The 26,378-nt window shown below is 40.5% G+C and overlaps 1 protein-coding gene across 1 annotated transcript in view; it reads left to right on the plus strand.

The window, feature by feature from the left end:
- The first annotated feature begins 1,465 nt into the window (after positions 1–1,465).
- Positions 1,466–26,378, plus strand: part of SRP72 (signal recognition particle 72) — a 44,737-nt gene continuing 19,824 nt past the window's right edge. Inside the window, exons 1-9 of the mRNA XM_073592007.1 lie at positions 1,466–1,661; positions 7,063–7,183; positions 9,377–9,500; positions 9,692–9,835; positions 12,445–12,556; positions 20,509–20,540; positions 23,695–23,819; positions 23,907–23,964; positions 24,047–24,178. Of these exons, the coding sequence (XP_073448108.1) occupies positions 1,547–1,661; positions 7,063–7,183; positions 9,377–9,500; positions 9,692–9,835; positions 12,445–12,556; positions 20,509–20,540; positions 23,695–23,819; positions 23,907–23,964; positions 24,047–24,178 (963 nt within the window). The 5' untranslated portion in view covers positions 1,466–1,546. The remainder of the gene's footprint in view (positions 1,662–7,062; positions 7,184–9,376; positions 9,501–9,691; positions 9,836–12,444; positions 12,557–20,508; positions 20,541–23,694; positions 23,820–23,906; positions 23,965–24,046; positions 24,179–26,378) is intronic.

Here is a 26,378-nt window from a genome sequence, read left to right on the forward strand (position 1 = left end):
GTGTGACAGTGTATTAGTGGGTTTTACACAGTATAGGTACTTATGTGTAATGTTTTACATAGAGATACCTGCAAAAGGAGCCAGCCTGAAGTGATCTAGCAGGACTTCATTTTCTAAAATAAAGTTCCACTTTAAACAAACAAAAAAAAAACTATGAATTTGTGGGTTTAACCCATTTTTTACATTTCATCAGTGTTCCACATAAATGAGAACATATCCTACTTTGTGTGGCTAGGCTGTGTACCCAACGCATTCTCCCAGTTCTACAGAGCCTATGCTGGTAACACTGGACCTCATAAATAAGAATTTCTTCTATATGCAATCGGAAGAATCAATAAAAAGCTTTGTCTCAGCTGCAGCACAGCGAATCAGTTTTTATTTATTTTTTTTTTTAAGCTGTAAGGAACAAATAAGAGCTAGAAGCTGATTGTTTGCTATAGACAGTGGAATGAGTTACAATATAACTTGTCACAGACACCTTTTAGTAATCATTTCCAATATGTCTGCTTCTATATATGTATTAGGCCTCATGTACACTGCTGCTGGTAAACGGACATTTAGGAGCAGTGGGGCGTTTTTTCAGCTGCCCCTGAACTCTCCTCTGTTATCTTAACATGTACACAGGTTTGTTTATAGTCGTTTCTAGGCAGATCAGTTTAGAGGCTTTTTTTGGAAACCCAAAAAAATGCGTTCAGAAGCTGAGTTTAGAGGCATTTCAAAAGCCAAACGTAGTAACTCGCATTTAGCCGTGTTTCGTTTACAGGCGTTTTTCATTTTTTGGCTATTCTGAAAAAAAAAAAAAAATTTTCAAACGCTTCTAGACGCAAACGCGGCTAGAGACCGTTTTTGGACACCGGTTTCTAGCTGTCAAGTAAAATCGTTCAGGAGAGGTTGAACGTCCCGTGTACATGAAGCCTGTGCGCCCACCCCTTCATGTGAGGGAGAAAAAAACTTTTTACAGGGTCCATTCCTTTCCACCTTGAGAATATTAACTAGCGATCCCTATACAAAATGGCAAACTAGACGTCGATGGTCGAGTTTCCCTCAACACACTCCTTTACACCTATGTAAGTTACACAAAGGTGCTGCTATAAAATCCAACGCTATCAGCACAGAGAGCAGAAAACAAGCTTCATAGACTATGCGCACTAAACCATAGTACAGGAAGCGGAAGGGCGTCAATGTACAACAAAGCCCCGCCCATCAGCCTCTCCTGAAACGTGTCAGTCGCAAGCGCTGGCTAGGAAAATTGAATCTTCAGCTGCCATCTTTGCTGAGGTCAAGGCAACCCATGCAGAGGAGTGACTAAAACATAGCATGAGAAATATTGAGTCAAAGTAGCTCAGTCAGTTAATATACCTAAAACTCTCACGTAGGTTTAAAAAGCAAAGCAAAGTGTATCATATATATAGATAATTCTTTGGTGTAGCGCAGTTTCTGCCCTCAACAAACATGGAGTGAGCTGTTGTCGCGAACTTCACGTCATCATTACTAGACGTTCTCCCCATCTCTGCTTTACGTGCCCGTACTATTCCGGGGGCTGAAGATGGCGAATTCCGGGGCTGCAGCGGGCTCCGGTGCCCTTGCTTCTCTGTGGAGTGATGTGAATAAAGCTGGACAGAACGGGGACTTCACGAGGGCTCTGAAGTCTATCAATAAGAGTAAGTGAGGGCAGCCTGCACTGTCCCATGTGTTTGTAAGGCTTGTGACAGGTAAACGTTGATCTGTGGGTATGGTTTTGGTGAAGCAAGGATTTAACATCAGGGTGTTGATTCATTTATAGAACATACATATAATAAAATGAAATAGTAAAACACATTCTCCTTCCTATGTACTTCTGCTTACTGCAGAGTCACTGGAAAGTCACATCATGCCTAGACTGCCCTGCATTATGTGTCATGGTATGTGGATGCATTGTGCAGACTTTATGAAAGATAAAGCTTGGAGGTTTTTATTTATAATACCACCTTTACCATGTAATCAGCAGGAAAAAGCAGATCTGCTCCCCGCAGTATGAAAGGACCCTACGTTGTCCACATTGTGCGTGCATTTCACATAACGGTCAACAAAACAAATGCACTTGTACCTTTTGGGCTTGGTTTTATAGCCACTGGTGCTGGACGTTGACTTCTGCATTTGAACGCAGTCTGATCACAGCAAGAGCTGCATTCAGCCTGCTTTTTCCTAAAATGGTACTTAAAGTGGTTGTAAAGCCTTTACAACCAGTTTTTACTACAGGTAAGCCTATAATAAGGCTTACCTGTAGCTACACTGGATATCTCCTAAACCAGAACGATTTAGGAGATATCCCCTGTATTTGCATGTGCCAATGTAATCGGCACATGCGCAGTTAAGCAAACTGAAGCAACGGCACGTACGTGTTGTTGCTTCAGTTAGACTGTGGCGTTACTGGCGGGAGTGACATCATTATGGCTCCGGCCAATCACAGCGCCAGAGCCGCGATACCCGGAAGTAACCCCCGGGAGAGATGTCAGCTGTTGGAGCGGTGAACAAGGACCGCTGCGAGGGTTTCAATCTCAGGTAAGTAATACATAATGAGCTAGTAAGCTATGCTTACTAGCTCATTATGCCTTTGTCTTGCAGGGTTGTGTGTTTTGTTTTTTTGGGGGGGGTTTACAACCACTTTAAGGCATCTGTTTGATCTGCAGTTGCCATGGTGCTGCACTTGTGATCAGTTAAGACACCAACCATTTGATGGTTTGACATCTCAATTCCTTGACGCCTTGAATTTAACTGTTTTGGAAAACTGTTAAATCGCTGGTTTTAGTTCCGCTTTAAGGTTACTTTCACACTGAGGCAGTTTTCAGGCATTTTAGCACTAAAAATAGCCCCTGTAAAGCGCCTGAAAACTGCCTCTCATGCCTCCCTAGTGTGAAAATTCGAGTGCTTTCACTCTGGGGTGGTGCGCTTGCGGGACGGGAAAAAGTCCTGCAAGCAGCATCTTTGGGGCGGTGTACTAGCGCTGTATACACCACTTCTCCACCGCCCCTGCCCATTGAAATGAATTGGCAGTGCTTCCAAAGCTCTGCAACATGGGTGCTTTTAACCCCTTCTTGTGTGTTAAAAGCGCCCTGCTAGCGGCCGAAAAGCTCCCCTTTAACAGCTAGTTTTAGGGGCGCTTTACCACTAACGGACCCGCCGCCCCAATGTGAAAGTAAAAGTGGGAATAAATCCTCCTATCATTTTTAGCCAAGGAAGCTGCAATCTTCGTCTCTGTTTGATCTTCAACTGCTATGATGCTGCGCATGTGATCAGTTATGACACCAGCCATTTGATGGGTTAACAGTTTGGTTGAGAGCACAACCAATGTGACAGTTACATTCCCAGCACAATCTAGAAATGTAAATGTTTTTTGAAATTGTTAAATTAATGGGTTTAGTTCCACTTGAGGCTAGGTTCACATACACTATATTGCCAAAAGTATTGGGACGCCTGCCTTTACCCACACATGAACTTTAATGGCATCCCAGTCTTAGTCTGTAGGGTTCAATATTGAGTTGGCCCACCCTTTGCAGCTATAACAACTTCAACTCTTCTGGGAAGGCTGTCCACAAGGTTTAGGAGTGTAACAATGGGAATGTTTGACCATTCTTCCAGAAGCGTATTTATGAAGTCATTCACTGATGTTGGATGAGAAGGCTTGGCTCGCAGTCTCTGCTCAAATTCATTTTAAAGGTGTTCTATCGGATTAAGGTCAGGACTCTGTGCAGACCAGTCAAGTTCCTCCACCCCAAAATCGCTCATCTGTGTCTTTACAAACCTTGCTTTGTGCACTGGTCCATCATTTGGTGGAGGAGGGATTATGGTGTGGGGTTGTTTTCAGGGGTTGGGCTTGGCCCCTTAGTTCCAGTGAAGAGAACTATTAGGCATCAGCATACCAAGACATTTTGGAAAATTTTATGCTCCCAACTTTGTAGGAACAGTTTGGGGATGGCCCCTTCCTTTTCCAACATGACAGTGCACAAAGCAAGGTCCATAAAGACATGGATGAGTGAGTTTGGAGTGGAGGAACTTGATTAGCCTTCACAGAGTCCTGACCTCAACCCGATAGAACACCTTTGGGATGAATTAGAGTGGAGACTGCAAGCCAGGCATTCTCGTCCACATCAGCACCTGACCTCACAAATGTGCTTCTGGAAGAATGGTCAAACATTCCCATAGAGACACTCCTAAGCCTTGTGGACAGCCTTCCCAGAAGAGTTGAAGCTGTTATAGCTGCAAAGGGTGGGCCAACTCAATATTGAACCCTCTGGACTAAGACTGGGATGCCATTAAAGTTCATGTGCATGTAAAGGTAGGCGTCCCGTGAAACCGCACTGGACTCTGCAGAGAAACTGGCACTGCATATTTGTGAATGGAGCCTTTGAAGTGGTTGTAAACCATTGCCCAGTGATGTGACTGGCCTCAGGTGATACACAGAGATAAAACAAATCCTCCTACATAAGTTGGACCTGTCTACCTGCAGTCTTCTCTTCATCTGTTCAAAATGTTAAATTTTATAAAGCTTGTCTGAGAGTTCAGAAAAGGGGGCAGAGAGCTGAAGTTACAATCTGTAGAGCTCAGTGAGGAGAGGTCTGAGAGCTGATTGGAGGGAAGGGACACACCCCCTTCACACAGGAACAGAGCTGAGGCTGCCAATCAGCTGGAGCTCCCTCCCCTGTTGCCATTTTTCTCTTGGGGTCAGTAAAACTTGTCAGAATAGATTCATGATGATGGCAAAGGAACAAAGCAGCGGACCTAGGTGATCTTGATAGAGTCAAGTACATACTATAGAGGGATATGCTTTGTTCAGATTTCATGTCTAAGGTTTACAACTCCTTTAAGGTAAAAGGAAAAAAAAACCCACTAACTGTCCTATGCACACCCATTCCTAAACAATTACCGGACTCCTCTCACTGCTCTAGCTCCACTTTGCCTGCAGAACCACTCTCCTATCTTCCTATATTCACAGGAGACACTAAGAGTAGCAAGAGCCATAGGCTACTGTTGCTGTCAGACAAACTCCTGTGGGCAATAGGCATGGCTTTCCAGCACCGTATGTTCTATTGATGCACACAGGCCCGCTTAGGAGTATACACATGTGCCAAAGAAGAGGTAAGGGACCATTTTGTGCAATGTCATTGCACAGATCAGATTAATATAACCACTTTTTGTTAAACAATGGCTGGAAAAAAACAGCCTTAGCCCTGGTTCACACTGACAGCGGGAATGAAATGGTGCGAGTTCAGCTGAACTCGCACCATTTCATCCTTCATGTCAGTCCCGACTTCGGGGGGATGATTTCAGAGACATCTGTGTGAGTTTCTGCACAGATGTCTATTGAAATTGCACCCCAAAGTCTCCAAAAGTAGTACAGAAACTACTTTTGGAATTGGTGCGACATCGCACAGATTCGGATGGTGCAATAACCGTCAATTTGGCATGCGATTTGACATGTCAAATCGCTGCAGTGTGAACCAGCGCTAACTATCACTTTAGGGGGAAATTCAGGACTGTATTGCATACTTATATTGGTCCTGCTTGAGCGGTTGACCCACTGCACACTTATCCCAGGGGATTTTAGAGAATGCAAAGTGTTCTCTGATGAGGTAGCATTCATGATGTCACCCCCTCCTTTCCACCTCATCCTAACAGAGAATGCCTTGTATTCATTGAATAAATTCTAAGATGCTCTAATGCCGCGTACACAGGAGCAGACTTTTCAGCATCAAAGGTCCGATGGTCTTTCCGACTGACTTTCGACGGAGTTACGACGGACTTTCGAGCGACCGGACTTGCCCACACACAAACGGACTAAAGTCCGTTCGAAAGTCCGTTGGTTTGAACGTGATGACGTACGAAGGGACTAGAATAAGGAAGTTCGTAGCCAGTAGCCAATAGCTGCCCTTGCGTCCTTTTTTGTCCATCGGACTAGCATACAGAAGAGCAGTTTTTTCAACTGGACTCGAGTCCATCAGAAAGATTTGAAACATGCTCCAAATCTAAAGTCGTTCTGATTTTTGACAGAAAAACTCCAATGAAGCCCACACACTGTCGGATTGTCCGTCGGATTCGTTCCGTTGGACCAGTTCGGTCGAAAAGTCCGGTCATGTGTACACGGCTTTATGGTTGTTGATATGCAGAGGGGAAGATGCGCATACAGGACCCAGAAAATCGCAGCTATCACTGTAGTAGCAGTGACTATGACAGAGGTTTACAGCTTCCCCAGCAGTGCCTTTAGGTATGAGAGATGCATATGAAATATGGAATGGGATCTAAGAATGAAGGACGGGCAGATAATTGCTCTGCCCCATTTATTTATAGGTCCAGTTTCATTCATTAATAGAAGTTGTAGTATGGCTTCTATGAATGTAGCAGCTGGGAGGAAAGGGTGGGCATAGTGATGGGAGCCTTTGACAGCTCATTGGTTGTATTAACCCCCGCTGCACTGGAAGATTACAGGGGTGGGGGGGTTTAAGGAAAAGGATTTTCAGTAGCAGAAGAGGAATCAGCCCAGGGAACATACCCTACTGATTGTAATGCGAGGGAGTTTTCTTTTTTCATTCAACCCAGCAGGCTAAAGGGGGGGGACTGAGAGGTTGCCGTACTAACTAAGCAAAGTCCCCCCTCCAGAATAAAATGATCAGCGCACACAGCCAGTGCAAGCGCTGATCTGATGCTGATTTTCCAGCATGCTTGTTCAATAAAACCTGGTTGCTTCTGTTGAACCGGCAGATATTCAACCAGTGTATACCACCCTTAGTTGTGGCCCTTGTGCTGATTTTTCTGTTTTGTGATTTTTGGCTGCACTATTGCTCTAATTATTCTAATCTACATATTCCTCCCTTGTGATTGTCTTTACTAACAGCTATTTTGAAAAAAAGCAAAAAAAAGTCTGCATGCACGAGTTATGCATTTGGAAGAAACTCCCACATTTGTAACACCTTTCCTGTCTTTGCTGCTTTTTCTTTTTTTTTTTTTTTTTTGTTAAATTTTGGTATATTTTTGTCTTTTGCATTTAGTAGCAACTCATGAGTTTCTTACATTTTTGTTTCCTTCCAGTATTGCAGGTGGCTAAGGATGATGTTAAAGCGTTGCACTGTAAAGTGGTTTGCCTTATCCAGAATGGAAGCTTTAAAGAAGCCCTTACTGTAATTAACAACAACACTAAAGTGCTAACTAGGTAACGTCTTACAGCCTTTGTCAACAGGATAAATCATTGGTTTGTTGTAATAAAGCAGGTTACAGAGCTTTATTTTACCCCAGGTCTGCATATCTCCCCTTTGTCTCTATGCTGATACTGTAGATGGGTAGTTTTCATCATCTGTGATGGGAGACAGTTTGTTGCAAACTTTTTACCACCAAATGTGGGATTCTAAACACAAACGGCTGCTGTGTGTAAAGTATAACTGAAATGTCACACAATAAAATGGTGTGTAAACCCTAACAACAAACTTTTCTTTGCTCCTTTTTGGTCTATTAAATCATCAAAATTATTTTATTGGTTTGAAAACATGGTCTTGCCAGATATTTTGAGCTGTCCTGTGTCTTCTCAACATTTTTGCATTATCTCAGAGGTCTTCTAGTTATCTTGGACTACAGGATTATTATCCTTTAATGTTGTAGAGATCTAAGATTAGAAATGTTTTTGTAGTTTAGTAAAAGATGATGGGCAGAGACAACACTCAGTTCACTAAAATGCTGTGTGTTGGCAGCCCACAGCAGAGCTTAGGAGCTGAGTGCATGTTTAATAGGGCAGTGGGTATTGTGTACTTGCAGGGTCTTTAAAGGATAAGCATGCTGCACATTACACCCATATCTCCCTGCACTTTTCAGAAACCGCACGGCCACATTATTCATTCACAGATCTCTGTGAATGAGTGAACTACAGCTCCCGACTGCCACCACAGCAGACGGCTTAATGTTCTCAATGAACTGCGAGGACGCTGATGAGTGCAGTGCCCTTATAGTTCATTGACACTTCCTCCAGCTTTGTAAGAGTCTTCCTGTATGGGAGGTATGGGAAGGCAAGCTGGAGGCAGTGTCTGCAGGAGCCCTACACTGCCCCCCCAATCTACTGATCGTGAGAGCAATGCTCTGCAGGCAAATGTATGGTTTTTATTTCCTGCAAACATATGTGTGTTTTGGTTTTTTTTTTTTTCTGTTTTAATGGTGAGCATATCATAAAACGTAAAGACATGTATATGTATTGCAGAGATGTACTGCATTTTGTTTTTATTCTATTTTGTCTTGGCATACACTTTTTTTATCATTTCCATTTATACTCCTATCGGGAGTCTTTACTGAAGAAAATTAATTTTCCCCATTATAACTACTTGCTGCTTTCTGAGTACATCTTTTCTTCTGTATATTAAAAAAAAAAAAAAAAAAACTCCTCCAGGGAGACAAGCTGCTCATTCAGTTCGATCAATTGGACTCTAGCATAGACAAAAAAAAACATGCTATGCTGTCCTATATGAGTATAGCAGCATAGTGTGCTAAACCTACTTTTCTGCCAGTCTCCCTTTCAGTTCAAAGAATATATGGCAATACTCCATTAAAAATAAGCCTTTTCAAAATCTTCTACAGCCTGTGATGGCTGGTTATTGTAGGCACAGAGCAGCTATTCGGACCAGCGCCCCTTAGTGCCACTGGAAGGAGCACTGTCCTGTTCATTTGGGCTACAAATGTACAGTGTCACTCTTTCATGTCGCAGCCAGTAATGTAATTATAGGCAACAGGACGTTCAGCACCCTCCCATGACACTAGGGGGTGCTAGTAGCAATGCCTGCTGTATGCCAATAATCGAGAGCCATCTTGGTCTATGGCAGACTTTGGTTTTGGCCTACGTTCTTTGAACTAATGGGGAGTCCTTGCTGGAAGGTAGGTTTAGCACACCTTGTAGCTATACCCATATGGGGTAGCGTAGTGTGATTTTTGTTTTAGCAAAGGAGGACCAATCCTTTAAAGAACAAGCTACACAAAGCCCAGTCAGGTTGCCAGCCTTGTTATGGCATGCAAAAAGCTCCTTACTTTGAAATATAATTTTCCTATACTGCCATAAATTGTGCATATTTCCCACAAAAGGTTACAGGTTTTAGGTTACAGCAATATGCTACAATTTTATAGGAAGAAACGATTGAGTTTTAATTGGAAAACAATAGACACCATAGCTATGCCAGTTAAAGACCTATCTATTCAATTTACATGCAGAGTTCTCTGAATTGATTACAAGAAAATGGTGAAAACGTATGTCAAACTGCAAAGTGTGTAGTCATCAAACTACAATTGCTCTTTTTATTTTTTTTTTTGCAGCCTGCCTATAAAATGGCCGATTTACATTTTTTTTTTTTCTTTATTTTGCCATTTTCTCTAGTGATATAATAGCCTTTGAAAAGGCCTACTGTGAGTACAGGTTAAACAAAATCGAAAATGCCTTGAAAACCATAGAAAACTCTCCTCAGAAGACAGATAAACTAAAGGAACTCCAAGGACAAGTAGTAAGTGTCCTTTTTGTTTTGTGGTTTTGTATTTATTTTTATTTATTTTGTGCTTTACCCACTTTATCCAGAAAGTTTGTCTGCAGTTCTTAAGCCAAATAATTTACTGTTCTATGTCAGTCAGCAGCCTCTATATTCATGTATTTGAATTTTATATATTTACATATATAGTAAATATTTATTTTTTTAAGTTGTATAGGTTGGAACGGTATGAAGACTGCTTATCCGTTTATCGAGATATCATTCGTAATTCACAAGATGACTACGATGAAGAAAGACAAACAAACCTTTCTGCTGTCGTTGCTGCTATGAGTCTTTGGGAGAAGAAACCAACTGTAAGAGGCTTTCTAACTTTGTGTGTGTATATGTTCAGTCCATATATATTTGGACACAGGCACAATTTTAGTTTTTTTTTTTTTCGTTTATTTACCAAAGCATATTCAAGCTATAGTTATATAATGGAAATATGCTGAAAGTGCACACACTCAGGTTTAATTTGAGGGTATGTACATCCAAATCGGAGGAAGGGTGTAGGAGTTACAGCTCTTAAGAATAGCCATCCCCCTTTTATCAAGGGACCAAGAGTAATTGGACAATTTGAATCAAAAGCTGTTTCATGGCCAGGTGTGGGCTACTCCTTCATTATTTCTTCATCAATTAAGCAGGTAAAAGGTCTGGAGTTGATTCTAAGTGTGGTATTTGAAATCTATTGCTGTGAACCTACATCATATTGCATTCAAAGGAGCTGTCCATGCAAGTGGAACAGGCCACTGTTGGGCTTCAAAAATAAACCGCATCCATTAGAGCGATAGCAGCAACATTAGGAGTGGCCAAATTAACAGTTTGGTACATTCTGAGGAAAGAAGAACACACTGGTGAGCTCAGCAACATAAAAAGGCCTGGACATCCACAGAAGACAACAGTGGTGGATGATCGCAGGATCCTCTCTATGGTAAAGAAAAACTCATTCACAACATCCAGACAAGTGAAGGACACTCTCCAGGAGGTGGGCATATCATTTTCAAAGTCTACAATCAAGAGAAGACTTCACAAGAGCAAATACAGTGGGTTCCCCACAAGGTGCAAAGCATTCATAAGCCTGAAGAAGCCAGATTAGACTTTGCCCAAAACATCTAAAAAAGCCAGACCAGTTCTGGAAAAGGATTGTTTGGACAGATGAAGCTAAAATTAATAATGATGGGAAGAAAAAAAGTGTGGCGAAGGCTTGGAACCGCTCATGAGCCAAAGCACACATTGTCATCTGTGGTCACATAGTGGAGCTTGCAGTGTGATGGCATGGGCATGCTTGGCTTCCAGTGGCACTGGGTCATTGGTGTTTATTGATGATGTGACAGAAGACTGAAGCAGCTGGATGAATTCTGCATTGTTTAGAGAGATACTGTCAGCCCAGATTCAGCCAAATGCAGCAAAGTTGATTGGATGCCGCTTCACAGTACAGATGGACAATGATCCAAAACCCACTGCAAAAGCAACCCAGGAGCTTTTGAAGGAAAAGAAGTGGAATTATCTGCAATGGCCAAGTCAATGATGTGATCTCCACCCAATCAAGTATGTATTTCGCTTGCTGAAGGCAAAACTAAACGCAGAAAGACCCACAAACAAAGAACAGCTGAAGACAGCTGCAGCTAGAGCCTGGCAAAGCATCAAAAAGGGGGAAACCCAGTTTTTGGTAATGTCCATGGGTTCCAGACTTCAGGCAGTCCTTGCCAGTAAAGGATTTTTCACAAAATATTAAAAATGAACATTTTATTTATGATTATATTTGTCCAATTACATTTGAGCCCCTGAAAATGGAGGGACTGTGTATAAAAATGGTTGCAGTTCTTAAAATTTGTACTTTTGCTATTTATGTTCAACCCCTTGAATTGAAGCTGAAAGTCTGCACTTCAAATTCATTTGGATTGTTTCACTTTAAATTTTATTCTGGTGGCATACAGAGCCAAACGTATGCAAACTGCCCCTGTGTCCAAATATATATGGCCCTAACTGTATGATCTTCTTGATCTCAATGAGGAGAGGGAGTCCTGGGACAGCCGAGGCTCTTATGCACATCCCTGGATCAAGAGGGGGCTGAGATGAGTATTGGGGGGGGCTCTGATGGAGCAGCACACGTAAGGTTTTTTTGCCTTCTTGCATGGAAAGCATGAAGGTAAATAACCTTCAGCCTTACAACCACTTTAAGACCCCTTTCACACTGAGGCAGCAGGTCCGTTAGCGGTAAAGCGCCGCTAATTTTATTGGCGCTTTTCGGCTGCTAGCTGGGCGCTTTTAACCCCAACTAGCGGCCGAAGAAATGGTTAAAACCGTCCGTGTTGCGGCGCTTCCGAAGCGCTACCCATTCATTCCAGTGGGAAGGGGCGGTGGAGGAGCAGTGTATAACACCGCTCCTCCACCGCCCCGAAGATGCTGCTTGCAAGACTTTTTTTTCCCGTCCTGCAAACGCGCTGCCCCAGTGTGAAAGCACTCGGGTTTTCACACGGGGGAGGCATGAGTGGCAGGTTTCAGGCGCTTTACAACTGCTATTTTTTAAAACGCCTGAAAACTGTCCCAATGTAAAAAAGGTTTAACATTCGCTGGCTCATTCCTGTACATATTTCAGTGAAATTTGGTCACTGCCATGGTAGACCCATAGAATTCTATTGCAGTGACTACTTTCATTCAAATAATGGGACCAGAGGCAGAGAGCTATTGTTACTATTGCACTCTCATTTGAGTTTTGGAGGAGCTTTATGCTGGAAAGGACAGCATAGCAGTAAATGTGGCAACATTACATTTAGCTCCCACTTTCCTTTCCAAAAATTATTCCTGGAGTTTATAAAAGAAAAAAGTTATCTTTATTTTTCTTTAAGTAGTATTTGCCTGTTTTTAAAACTTCAAAACCCTTTTTTTTAAAACACATAATTTTGTGGATTTTTTTGTTTAGGAAGACTACGGTTTGCAAGAGACCTCTTATGAACTATGCTTCAATGCTGCCTGTGATTTAATAGGGCAGGGAAAGCTGAACGAAGCGTTGGCAAAACTGCGGGAAGCAGAACGTAAGTGGTTTGTAAACCTCAGAGTTTAGTGGGCAGAAGCCCAGAAGAGATTGTAGGAAATACCTAACACTGTGGAAACTAAAATGTGACACGTTCTGTGGGCATGCACTATTCTTATCCACTTGAAGAGCAGGCCTTTTCTGGCACTTTCCGTTCACATGTTTAAATCCTGTATTTTTTGATCCAGGGTATGTAATCCTTCCAGGGTCTCTCTCCCTCTCCCTCGCAGCCCATCCAGTTAGAAACACCTCCCAGGGAACACAGTTAACCCCTTAATCGCCCCTAGTGTTAACCTTTCCTGCCAGTGCCATTTTATACAGTGATCAGTGCATTTTTGTGTCACTTTCCCAAAAAGCCAAAAATTGGTGGGTGTTGCAATTTTTTGTCATATGGTGTTTGCACAGCGGTTTTTCAAACGCAATGTTTTTTGGGGAAAAAAATATATTTTAATGCAAAAAAACACCATGAATAACCCAATTTTTTTTTTTGGTAAAAGTATAAAAGATGATGTTACACCGAGTAAATGGATATCAAATATATCATGCTTTAAAATTGCGCACGCACATACAACGGTAACAAATGCCATGAGTTTTACTATCCAAAGCCTTTATAAGTTACCACTTTAGATTTACACAAAGTCTACTGCTAAAATTACTGCCCATGATCTGATGTTCATGGTGATGCTGCACATGTGTGGAACGATCATTATTTGCGTGCATTCGCCAAAGTAAGCCACAGTGATCACACTCAGGTTTTTCCCCCTAGGTATTAAACGCTCATCTCTGAGCGTGTGATTTTGCACCTAAGCTTAGTCAATACTTGCCTGTGAACCACCTCTGGGGCTCTGCAGTTTTCCCGTCAGCACTATACCTCAGTTGAGTGAAAAAGGACTGGATGGTGTAATAACGTTTTAACAGTTTATTAAGCACATAAAACCCCCCTATGGGGTACTCGCATAGTATAGGCGCGTCAGTGCGCCACTCTGCATCAGGCAAACAGCATGTAAAGATAACGGATCGATATTGGGATGGTATGGGGTTCTTTCCTGACAGGTCGTCTGTCCGTCCTGTCCCTTCCCCAACGCGTATCGATACAGGGAACTTCCGTATCTACTTCAGGGGGAAAATATTGTAAATGGACGGCTAGCCTGTCAGTTAATATAGGACATCCGCGGCCGTTTTGTTGTAGCCCGTGGACACTCTAGTGATAGAACCTATGTGTTTAATGACAATGTTATATGAAGATTCACTGCTTAGATACATCTATCAATAATAGCAGCTTTCCAAATCCTCCATGTTGTCAGCATCCTACGGTGTCCCAAATGTTCCACCTGGATTCAAAACCTAAAACTTTAAATCATAATATTAAGGACAAACGCAGAGAAACCTGCATACCATCCCTTATGGTGATCAGCATCAGATTGATACCTCACCATAATAATATATGGCCTAAATACATATATAATATAATATATAATAAATGGAAACAGGAAATATAATAAAAAAATATATAAAAAATATAAACCGAATACCTCCAATGGCATCAGAAACTGCTATAAAATTGCATAAAAAATGCTTTATAAAATCGGAGGTGGAGGAACCCTCCTATCAATATAGAAATGGTAAATATGCAGAAGGGATATAATGATGTAATAAATCTAGAGAGTGATGTGAATAAAAAAAAAAAAAATATATATATATATATATATATATATATATATATATATATATATATATATATATATATATATATATATATATATATAATCAATTGAATTACGTTAAAAATAGTTTAAATGTTTAAAAAACGTATGGGTATTTTAATATGAATATTGTCAGGGCTTAAATATGAATATATAGACTTTTATAATATGGAGATGGGTTTGTTGCTCTCATACTAAATATATGAGATGGCAAATAATATTGAATTTTATACCTACTGGATTAAAAAAGTTAATAATTACTCAAAAAACACTTCAAATCGAATTCTTTATTCAACCCCCCCAGGTGACAAAGAGCCTAACTGGTGAATCCACCATGATTCACGCTTACTAACATCCCTCACAAAGTTGGACCCTCTCCAATGGCGTTTTGGTGCCTCAATGCCCCAAAATCGCATACCTTCTGTACTTTTATTGTGAACATCCCTGAAGTGTACCGAGAGGAAATGTTTATTGAATTCTTTCTTTATGTTCCTAACATGTTCCTCCATCCATTCCTGTAGTGCTCTTATGGTTCTGCCCACATAGATTAAATTACAGGGACATTTGACTGCATAAACCACGCCCACTGTGTCGCATGTAATAAAGCCCCTGATGGCATATGTTTGATTTGACTTAGGGTTGGAGAATTCCTTTAATTTTCTAATATTAGTAGGGACCCTCACACAGCTGTAACACCGTCCACAGCTGTGAAAACAGTTCCAGAACATCTTTGGCTTAGGAGGCGGTGTTTCACCAATCTATCATGCAAGTTAGGTGCCCTCTTATATACAATTCTGGGTGTTTCTGACAGACTTCCCTTGAGATGGGCATCCTGTTTTAGAACATTCCAGTATCTGTGGATAATTCGTTCCACCTCATTATGTTGTAAATTAAAATCTAAGACGATGCATGTGCCCATATCTTTATTTGTTCCATCATTCTTGGTGTTGTCTTTGAGTAGATCTCCCCTATCCATATCTCTGATTTTGTTCTTCTCTTTAGTCAGGAAATCGTCATAGTAACCCTTTTATTTGAAGATTTTACTTAGCATCTCCGATTGTAGTTCAAAATCAGCATCTTGTGAGCATTTTTTTTCTTATCCTCATATACTGGCCTCGAGGAATATTGTCTAACCAGGGTCTAAAGTGACAATTCATAGTGGGAATATAAGAGTTGCGATCAGTCACTTTTAAAATTAAGTTATTTTTTCAATACCTTGTGATGTGTTTCGGTCCAAGAAATGTATCATCTCCTTACTTATGTCCCATGTTAAATTTAATGTTTTGATCGTTGTCATTCATGGTTTGGAGTAATATTTCCAGACAGGCCTTGCTCCCCTTCCATATAATTAGCAGATCGTCAATGAATCGTCTGTACAGCATAATGTTGGGATTTCTATTACATAGAACACCTTCAGCTTCCCATTTCACCATGTAAAGGTTTGCGACGCTTGGGGCAAATTTTGCGCCTATTGCAACGCCTTTGATCTGTAAATAGTAGGTATTTTGATACCAGAAAAAATTGTGTTCTAAACAGAAGTTCAAACATTTCAAAATAAATTTTCCTTGATTCTTTCTCACATCACTATTGTTTTTCAAAGCCCATTTGACTGCCCTCATGGTCCCTTGATGGTCAATATTCGTATAAAGTGATGCCACATCACCAGTAGCCATGACCAAATCATCATTAGTTGTGCATTCATTTAATAACTGCAAGGTATGCTTTGTGTCTTTCAAAAAGGCATTTGTGTTCCTTACTAAAGGTTGGAGGTGAATATCGATATATTCTCTTAATTGGGCTGTTAGGGAATCAATCCTGCTCACAATTGGTCTGCCTGGGGGGGGGGTTATCTTTTATCCTTATGGATTTTTGGTATGTAATAGATAACCAGAATTCTACTGTTATTGGGGACCAGATACTTTTCTTCATGTTTGCTCAGTAGTCCTCTTTCGGTGCCATAATGAATGATGGATTCTAATTCCTTTTTATATATCTTTTGAAGGATCTGATTTTAATATCTGTCCTTCTGTCTTCTGTCCTCCAGAATCCTTTTCATCTCTGTTTTTATATTGCTCTAAGGACAACACCACAATCCCCCCTCCCTTATCTGCTGGGCGTATGACAGTGTTTTGTTTTTTTTCCTGCTCTCTAAACTTTTGAGGCCCTTCTTGATGTCCTTTTGTTCATACACCTTTTTAATTGGAAGTGTTTCCAAGTCCGTTGTTACTCATTTTTTGAAAAGATCCACATATTTGTTGTTCACTATATGGGGATTGAACACCGAATTGTTCCTTAATTAAGTGAAGTTATTCCCCATTGCTGCTTTCTCCACAGGGTTCTTAGCGTAATACTTTTTCACATTGAGTTTGCGGATGAATTTCTGAATCCCTATGTACGTCTCAAACTTGAGACCTTTTTTTGGGGCAAATTTGATGCCTGTATCTAATGTTAATGTCTTTTCCCTAGTAAGATCAATGCCACTCAGATTATAGATGCCTTCCCCTAATCTTCCCGCCTTCTTTTTTTGTTGAAGCCTTCATCCAGCTCGTTCCCCCTTTTCCTATGTTTCTTCCATCCTGTGTGGGGTGTCCATCTGGCCTTTCTCTAAAAAAGAGTTTCCGTGTGCTGATTCAATCTCATCGTATAGGGGTTGATAACTATTGTGAACAGGTACCTCATATTGATCTAGAGGTGGTCTGTCAAATCTTGCTCTTTGTGGCTTTGGAGAGTAATAGTATCCTTCCCCTTGAGTGGGGCCTCTGTGAGGAGGCGGTCCCCCTTGATGCTTATAATCGCCTTGCGGTGGGCCTCTATATTGATATTGTGGTCCGCTCCTTTGTGGGGTTCTGTATTGATAATTTTGCTGATGTTGGTTGTACTGGTATGTCTATGGGTTCTGACCATACTGCTGTGATCCCTTATAATAAGGTGCATTTCCTGTCTGGTTACCTCTCCATTGACTGTTATTCCCCTGTTGGCCCACATTCCAATTACCATGGTTTTGTGGGTGACCATAATAGGATGGTCTACCTCCATTATAGTTATATCCTCTGTTATCGTATTGTCCATTGTATGTTTGTTTTTTTTTTTTTTGTTTTTTTTTTTACCATTATATTGATGTCCTTGTGGGCCACCATAATCCCTTTCTGGGTAATGATTTGTGGAGTATTCTCTGTTGGGGTACACCTTTTGGCTGTCGAGGTGGATTATATTGTCAGATTCTGTGGTGTTTTAAACCCCACATTACGATCTGTGGTTTGACTCCCTTCATTGGTGCTTGGTTCCTGGGGCGCTCCGCTATTTGTGGCCCTAACTGTGGACTGCCACCTGAAGACCTGTTTCTTCTGATAGTCCCCCAAATCACACTGATACTTATTTTTCTTGATGTTTTTTTTTTTTTTTATTCTCTAAATCCTTTTTCTGCATATTTCTCTGGAGTTCCCCCATATGTTTTTGGTGTATTCAGTGCTATCTTTAAAAGGTTCAATCTTATCCCGAATGTCCTTAATTTGACTTTATATAGTTCTCATTTTGCATTGTTTCCTTTTAATTAAAAATTCCATAACCTCCCTCCCTTTTCCATTAAAACATATATATATATATATATATATATATATATATATGTACCATTCTTCAATATAGTCCTCGGCTAATAAACCATCATTAATGGGTACATCCCATCTAAGTTTTCTGGGTACCATGTTATCTTTTAAATATTTTTCCATTGTGGACAAATCCCACCAAATATTAAATTTCTTGTCCATACAATGTCCTAGTTTCCTAAACAAATGTAGGATATCATTATATTTGTTGCCTCTGAAAATAAATCTTCCAAATCCAATTCCCTATTATCAAAAAAATGTGAATGGATCCATGGGGCTGCTAACAGGTATATGGGATAAATAACACAAGTATATATAAAAGATCCTGTGAGGATCCTCTGATTATAAATTGCCTAAATGGCACCGTGAAACAGCTGCAAGCGCTAAACACGTCTCATAAAAACATGCAGATAAAAGCAGAAATAAATATATACGCTGCGCTTTTAAATATACTCGTGTGTGTGTATATGTATATGTGTGTATATATATATATATATATATATATATATATATATATATATATATATATATATATATATATATATATATATATACCAAAGTGCAAATATGCACGTGAATCACACACCGTGCTACATCCAGTAACTAGTGACTGTAAAAACTGACAATGGTGCAACAAATAGTTATGAATATTTAAAAGTGCACATATAAATCAAAATAAACAATCACACTAGTAAAAAGTGCTATAACGTGCATCTATTTGGTGATTGGTTGTATCAAAATTATTGTTCATAAAATCATATAATGTTCATAAAAATATATGGTGGACTCTATAATACCTAGGGGGGAGCGCCTAAATGTGATCACTGCGGCTTGTTTTGGATTATCTACACAGCAGTTTCCAAATCGCATGGACTTTAGAAGCACTTATGAGTTGAAATAATTGGATGACACATATGCACCTAGAAGCACTTTTTATTCATCTATATGTTTTAGTGGATTAAGTCCACTATACATTTTTATGAACATTTTATGAACACTATATGATTTTATGAACAATAATTTTGATACAACCAATCACCATATAGATGCACGTTATAGCACTTTTTACTAGTGTGATTATTTATTTTCATTTATATTTTCATTTTTAAATATTCATAACTATTTGTTGCACTATTGTCACTAGTTACTGGATGTATCACGGTGTGATTCACAAGCATATTTGCACTTTGGTTATCACATATATGTATTGTGGAGAGTATATTCGAAAGCGCAGCATATATATATATTTATTTCCAGGAGACAAATCGAGGTGATAGGAATTCAACATCCCTACTTCCTGTCTTTTTGATAGCAGGACAAGGAATGGGAGGAGCAGCTGTGACTGGGACAGGACATCTCGTGCAGTTATAACAAGCTTACCGGTTCTTATCCTATTTTTATTTAATGTAATTTATTTTTCAATTATTAGTGGCCAGTTTATATTCAGTTATGTATGGTAAATATAGATTTCTATTTATCATTTTGTGTTTTATTGCATTTTAATTTTTTTACATATACCTATCCTAAGAAATCTACAGTGTATATAGGGGCTAACTCCTTCTGGTAATGCCTGGAAAGTATATATACATATCAAAAATTAGTCAGAAGTCTTTATCTGCATACTTAATCAGGATCAGACTCATATTCCCAAGCAGAGAGCTGCTGACTGTCAATCAGCAGCTCTCTGCTCTGCTCCTCCACGTTTACTGGAGCGCTGAGCTGTGGAGGGGCGGGGAGCAGCCGTTTCAGGCACTCACTCGCTGAGAGCCTGAGACGGGTGTCAGTCTAGGCACGTGGCGGATCCAGACTTCCATTGTCACGGTGCCTGGACTGATTCCTGTGACGTCTGCTAAAAGTGAGTCGCAGGAGTGCAAAACGAATTGCACTCCTGTGACCCATAGGAGAAGCACAGCCAATCAAGCTTAGGCTGGACTTCTCCTTTTTTAATCATTTTAATCATTTAGCACTGAATAGTAAAATTTAACATCCTGGACAAGTAGAAGATTGGGCTGCTATATTAAAATCGTTCCCAAAGGGGACATATAATCTAGTTGATAGTATTAACCACTTAAAGTGGTTATAAAGCTAGATATTTTTTTACCTTTTTTTTTTTTTATTTATTTATTTATTTATTTATTTATTTTTGCATTGAAGTAAAAAATGTTAAGGCATCAGTAACCCCTTTTACTTACCTGAGACCTCATTCGATCAAATGCTGTACATGTCTGCAGCTCTTTCTTCCCTCCTCTCCCTTCCGGGTCTCACTTTGCTTAGGGGCAGCGGGAGCCATTGGCTCTTGCTGCTGTCAGTCAAACCCAGACGGGGGGTGGGAGCAGAGCAGATTTCCCACTGTCTGTGTCTATAGACCCAGACGATGAGCCTTGGGAGCAAGCCTGCACTCACTGGAGAGAAGCCAGAACATGGGAAGAAGAGATTTGGGCTACTCTGCGCAATTCCATAGCACAGAGCAGGTAAGTATAATAAACCTGTTATGTTTTTGTTTTTTTTTTAAATGTGTTTACAATCCCTTTTAATATACATATCTACTTTTTTGCTCCATTTTTCATAATTAAGTCTCTATTTGTTTCTGGATTATACATTTGTATGAAAATTATTTAGCTAATGTATTTTTTTTTTCTGCTTTTTAGAGCTCTGCAGAGAGTCCATATCAGAAGACTCAGTAAGTATATTATTTTAAAGGCTCTATTACATTTAGCTGTTGAAAAATCTAGGTGTGGTAAACTAAGACATTCTCATATAAAAAAAAACTGTGTTACATAAAGTCTTGTAAGTTGATGTCCACAAATTATACCCTGCCATTAGGTACAAAGCTTTCTGCCCTCTTGTTCGCTTAGGAAAATGAAGATGGTACTGCACTTACCTGTAAAATGAGCGACAGTCATCAGCTACATTCGTGCTACTGTAGTACCTTCTAGAGACAAATATCAACTCAATATGTAGTACTCCGCTATTGGATTGTATAGTATGAAAAGGTGACCTACGGATACCTGCTTTGAATGCCAGAGATTATTAAAATGTAGCTGTTGCTTTGCCCTGATTATATCCAAATCCGCTAACTTGATTGCAAGACTGCGTCTCATTACAGCAATAGCGCTTTTGTTGAGCAGTACTCTTCGCCTTGTATTTGAGTGATTATGGCTTATAATAATTGGAAAAAGTTGATTCATGAAAGGCCACAATCCTGTTAACATTCTATGAAGAAGTGAAATAGTAGTGTAGATAGAGGTAAGTTAGTAAATATAATTCATCTGGATTTTGGAAAGGCATTTGACACTGTACCCCGCAAAAGCCTAAATGGCTAAAACTATGGTCTTTTGGCGTGGGGGAAATCTTGTATACATACATGGATGGATGAGTACAGAGAGTAGTGATAACTGAATCCAGCCTCTGACTGATCTGAAGTTGTGAGTGGTGTACGTCAGGGTTCTGTCTGGGTCCAACGTTATTTGATCTGTGTTTAAATGACATTGAGGTTGAAATTAGGAGTTCTATATCATTATTTGCAGATGAGACCAAATTATACCAAGGAAATAATCTCGGCACAAGATATAGGAAAAATGGATGGACATGTGGCAGATGAGGCTTAATTTTGAACAATGTCAAGATATATATATGTATGTATGTATGTATGTATGTGTGTAGATATAGATATATAGATAGACGATCCCCTCCTGGGACCTGTGATGTGTCTCAGCGAGAGGTTGTAGGCAGAGAGGTGGGGGGAGAGAAAGTTCTGCTATAACTGATCACCTTATTGCTGTCTGTATACTCTGTGAAAATGTTTTCAATAAACATATACATTAAACTAAAACAACTGCTGCATGCCGTCCTCAATGAGCACAATATACAGGGGTACGTATAGTCTTAGAAGACACTAACTGGGCAATTAACTAAGCGGCATAGCAAACTGGCACAAGTACTGTGCGCCACATGAAGGCCTCGTTTACACTTGCATTGCTCTCTGAAGAGTGATCAGCATTCATATTGCTCTCTAGAGCTCAATTGACAGGCAGTAAAGAGGTGTTGTATTGCCTCCTCTCTGCCTGTTTTAACCAGATGTAACATGGTAAAAAAAAAAAAAAAAAAAAAAAAGGTGTGAGCGTTAACTGTTGAATTAGCAGTCTCCAATTTAAAGCGGACCTTCAGTCAGTCTTTTTTTATTTAATTTTTTTTATATATAGCTGTCCATCTATTAAATCCTCTGCCCTTGTTTTTAACTTTGGATAGTAAAACTTTTTTTTTTTTTTTTCTGCCAATAAATAACTTATACAGCCCACTTCCTCCTTTTATCTGGTAAAAAGCTTAGGCTTATGACATTGTGTGTGTATGTATGTGTGTGTGTATGTATGTATATATAATTTTAGAGAGATTGCCAGGAAGGGAGGGGGGGAACAGCAGCTTCAGCTGCCCACAGTTAAAATGGATGCAGCCATACTCCGCAGCATATTTGGCAAGTACAGAATTGCCGTGTATATATAAAATAATATGCAAAGTGGTTGGACAGAAGCTTCATAAGGGCAAAAATGTTTTTATTACAAATTATGTGAGCAGACTGCAGTTCTTCTTTAATGTGCATCCTGTATATATACGTCATTACTTTGAAGATGGCTATCTCGGTAACGGCAGCAGCTTCTGCCACAACCGAGGTATCCATCTTTTGAGCCGGTGGTCCTGTTTACGATAATGGTGGTCTCAGCAGTGGATTCTCCGTGAGATCACCGTTATCGGCGGCGGGAGAGGGGGCCACCCCCGCTTACCGGAGCCTTCGGCGGAGGCGATCGGGACCTGTCCGTGGCTGGGTATGGAGACTAGTGAGAGGAAGATGGCCCCCACCCGTCTCCATACTATAGCAGGGCAGAAGTGACATCAAAACGCCACTTCCGCTCATACGTCTTAAAGGCACATTTTTCTGTTGTCATTTGAAAATTTTTTTTTTTTTTTTTTTTTATTGCATTTAAGTCCAATATGAGATCTGAGGACTTTTTGACCCCAGATCTCATATTTAAGAGGACCTGTCATGCTTTTTTTTTTCTATTACAAGGGATGTTTACATTCCTTGTAATAGGAATAAAAGTGACCCTTTTATTTTTTTTATTAAAAAAAAAAAAAATAAATAAAATCAAGTAAAATAAGAAAAAAAAATTGTTTAAAGCGCCCCGTCCCGACGAGCTCGCGCGCAGAAGTGAACGCATACATGAGTAGCGCCCGCATATGAAAACGGTGGTTAAACCACACATGTGAGGTATCGCTGCAATTGTTGGAGCGAGAGCAATAATTCTAGCCCTAGACCTCCTCTGTAACTCAAAACATGCAACCTGTAGAATTTTTTTAAACGTCGCCTATGGAAATTTTTAAGGGTAAAAGTTTGACGCCATTCCACGAGCGGGCCCAATTTTGAAGCGTGACATGTTGGGTATCAATTTACTCGGCGAAACAATCTTTCACAATATAAAAAAATTGGGCTAACTTTACTGTTGTCTTATTTTTTTTATTCAAAAAAGTGAATTTTTTTTCCAAAAAAAGTGCGCTTGTAAGACCTCTGCGCAAATACGATGTGACAAAGTATTGCAATGACCACCATTTTATTCTCTAGGGTGTTAGAAAAAGAAAATGTATGTTTGGGGGTTCTAAGTAATTTTCTAGCAAAAAAAAATTGTTTTTAACTTGTAAACTTTTTTATGTTCCTATCAGCTGTGTTTGATTAAAAAAATTCTGATTGGTTTTAGGTTACTGTTGCAGTGTTCACCATGTTATTAATTGAACTTCTTTTTTTTAGTGATCATACTAATTACTTTATTTTATTATGGTTTCAGGACTTGACAGAAGAAGATATAGAGTCAGAACTGGCAATAATTCGTGGACAGATGGCTTATGTCAAGCAGCTTCAGGGTTCTGTAGATGATGCTCTTCAGCTTTATAACCAAATTATCAAATTAAAGTAAGTTGTTTGAATCCATTCAAGCTTGTCTGCTCCATATGCATTTTAAACATTTTGTGTTTGGTGTGACCTTTTTCTTTCTTACAGGCCTACTGATGTCGGCCTGTTGGCTGTTGTGGCGAATAACATCATCACAATTAACAAGGTATATACAGTTGTATAACTATCCAGTTAGCTCTTGGGTGAACGATTGTATGTATTTACATGTGTATTTTTGTTTTAACAAGGACCAAAATGTGTTTGATTCTAAGAAGAAAGTGAAACTTACAAATGCTGAAGGAGTGGAGCATAAACTGTCCAGGAAACAACTTCAGGCCATAGACTTTAACAAGGCTTTGTTGTCAATGCATACAAATCAGGTATGATTACCTTTTTATCCTCATGCTCATTTTCCTCCATCCTACAAACTTATTTAGTTCAGTGCCTTTGCTTTGTGGTGTGCTGTTCCTTATGTAATAACCTTGCTTTCATGCATGTTAGAGGTTGGAGTGCAATAAACCTTCAGCTTTTCTTTTGGCTTCAGTGCCCATTCAGACACATGTATTCTTCATATGTTTTGAATAGCAAATTTTGTATGTTCTTGAATCCATTTTGTTAGTGTGTGTGTGTGTGTGTGTGGTATGTTTTTTGCATTTGAAAAAAAAATGTGAACTCTTGCAAAACATATAAGGAAACCCCAAACAGAAAACATGCATATTGAATGAAAAGACTTGCAGGACCAATAAAGACGTAAAACACTTTTTTTTTTTTTTTTTTTTGGATCTTGTACTGTCAGCCCTGTGTGATGGGACGTATACAGTGCTGTATTTGTAAGTGACAGGTAATTGAGCAAGTAGCTGTAATGTAGGGGTGAGAGCATTAAAGTGGAAGTCCACACTAACCCTAAAATCATTACATCTACAGACATCCACAATCTAACACTAACCTATCTAGCCCTGTAAAGAAGAAATCAGTATACATACCCTTTTTGACCTGTCTCCAACGGCAGAAGCTCTGCAGAGAAGAGGACACAGCTGTGAAATGAATTGGTTGTGACGTCACCCATAGACTTACTATGTGGCTTCCATTGTCTGCTGTGTCCTCTGCACCCTCCTCCACAGCGAAGCTGCAGTTGACAGCTCAGTGTGGGAACAGGTCGGATCGTCTTCAGAAAAGGTATGTATACTGATTTCTTCTTTACAGTGCTAGATGGGTTGGTGTTAGATTGTGGATGTCTACAGATGTAGCTTTTTTAGTATTAGGGTGGACTTATCCTTTAACCACTTGCCGACCGCCTCACGCATATATACATGAGCAGAATGCCACGGGCAGGCAAAATCACGTACCCATACGTGATTGCTTCCCGCGGGCGGGGGGTCCGATCGGACCCCCCCCCCCCGGTGCCAGCGGCGGTCGGCATTTGGCTAGGAGCGATGAGAGACGAGGGGGAGACCATCCGATCGTGGGCCCCCCCTCGCGATCGCTCCCAGCCAATGAGGAACATCCCCTGCCTGTGTATAGTACACACAGGCAGAGGATGTGATGTCATCTCTCCTCGGCTCGGCAGTTTCCGTTCTAGCGCCGAGGAGAGAAGACATGTAAGTGCACCAACACACATACACACACATACACACACATACACACACATACACACATACACACACACACACACACACACACACACACACACACACACAGTAGAACATGCCAGACATACTTTACACCCCAGATCCCCCCCCCGATCGCCCCCCGATCCCCCCCCCAATCACCCCTCCCCCCTCCCTGTAACACTGACACCAAGCAGTATTTTTTTTTTTTTTTTTCTGATTACTGCAGGGTGTCAGTGACAGTTAATGTGGTAGGACAGTGAGTGTTACCCCCCTTTAGGTCTAGGATACCCCCCTAACCCCACCTAATAAATTTTTAACCCCTTGATCACCCCCTGTCACTAGTGTCGCTAAGCGATCATTTTTCTGATCGCTGTATTAGTGTCACTGGTGACGCTAGTTAGGAACGTAAATATTTAGGTTCGCCGTCAGCATTTTATAGCGACAGGGACCCCCATATACTACCTAATAAATGTTTTAACCCCTTGATTGCCCCCTAGTTAACCCTTTCACCACTGATCACCGTATAACCGTTACGGGTGACGCTGGTTAGTTCGTTTATTTTTCATAGTGTCAGGGCACCCGCCGTTTATTACCGAATAAAGGTTTAGCCCCCTGATCGCCCGGCGGTGATATGCGTCGCCCCAGGCAGCGTCAGATTAGCGCCAGTACCGCTAACACCCACGCACGCAGCATACGCCTCCCTTAGTGGTATAGTATCTGATCGGATCAATATCTGATCCGATCAGATCTATACTGGCGTCCCCAGCAGTTTAGGGTTCCCAAAAACGCAGTGTTAACGGGATCAGCCCAGATACCCGCTAGCACCTGCGTTTTGCCCCTCCGCCCGGCCCAGCCCACCCAAGTGCAGTATCGATCGATCACTGTCACTTACAAAACGCTAAACGCATAACTGCAGCGTTCGCAGAGTCAGGCCTGATCCCTGCGATCGCTAACAGTTTTTTTGGTAGCG

The sequence above is a fragment of the Aquarana catesbeiana genome, linkage group LG01 (genome assembly GCF_042186555.1).
Source record: "Aquarana catesbeiana isolate 2022-GZ linkage group LG01, ASM4218655v1, whole genome shotgun sequence".
Classification (NCBI taxonomy): Eukaryota; Metazoa; Chordata; class Amphibia; order Anura; family Ranidae; genus Aquarana; species Aquarana catesbeiana.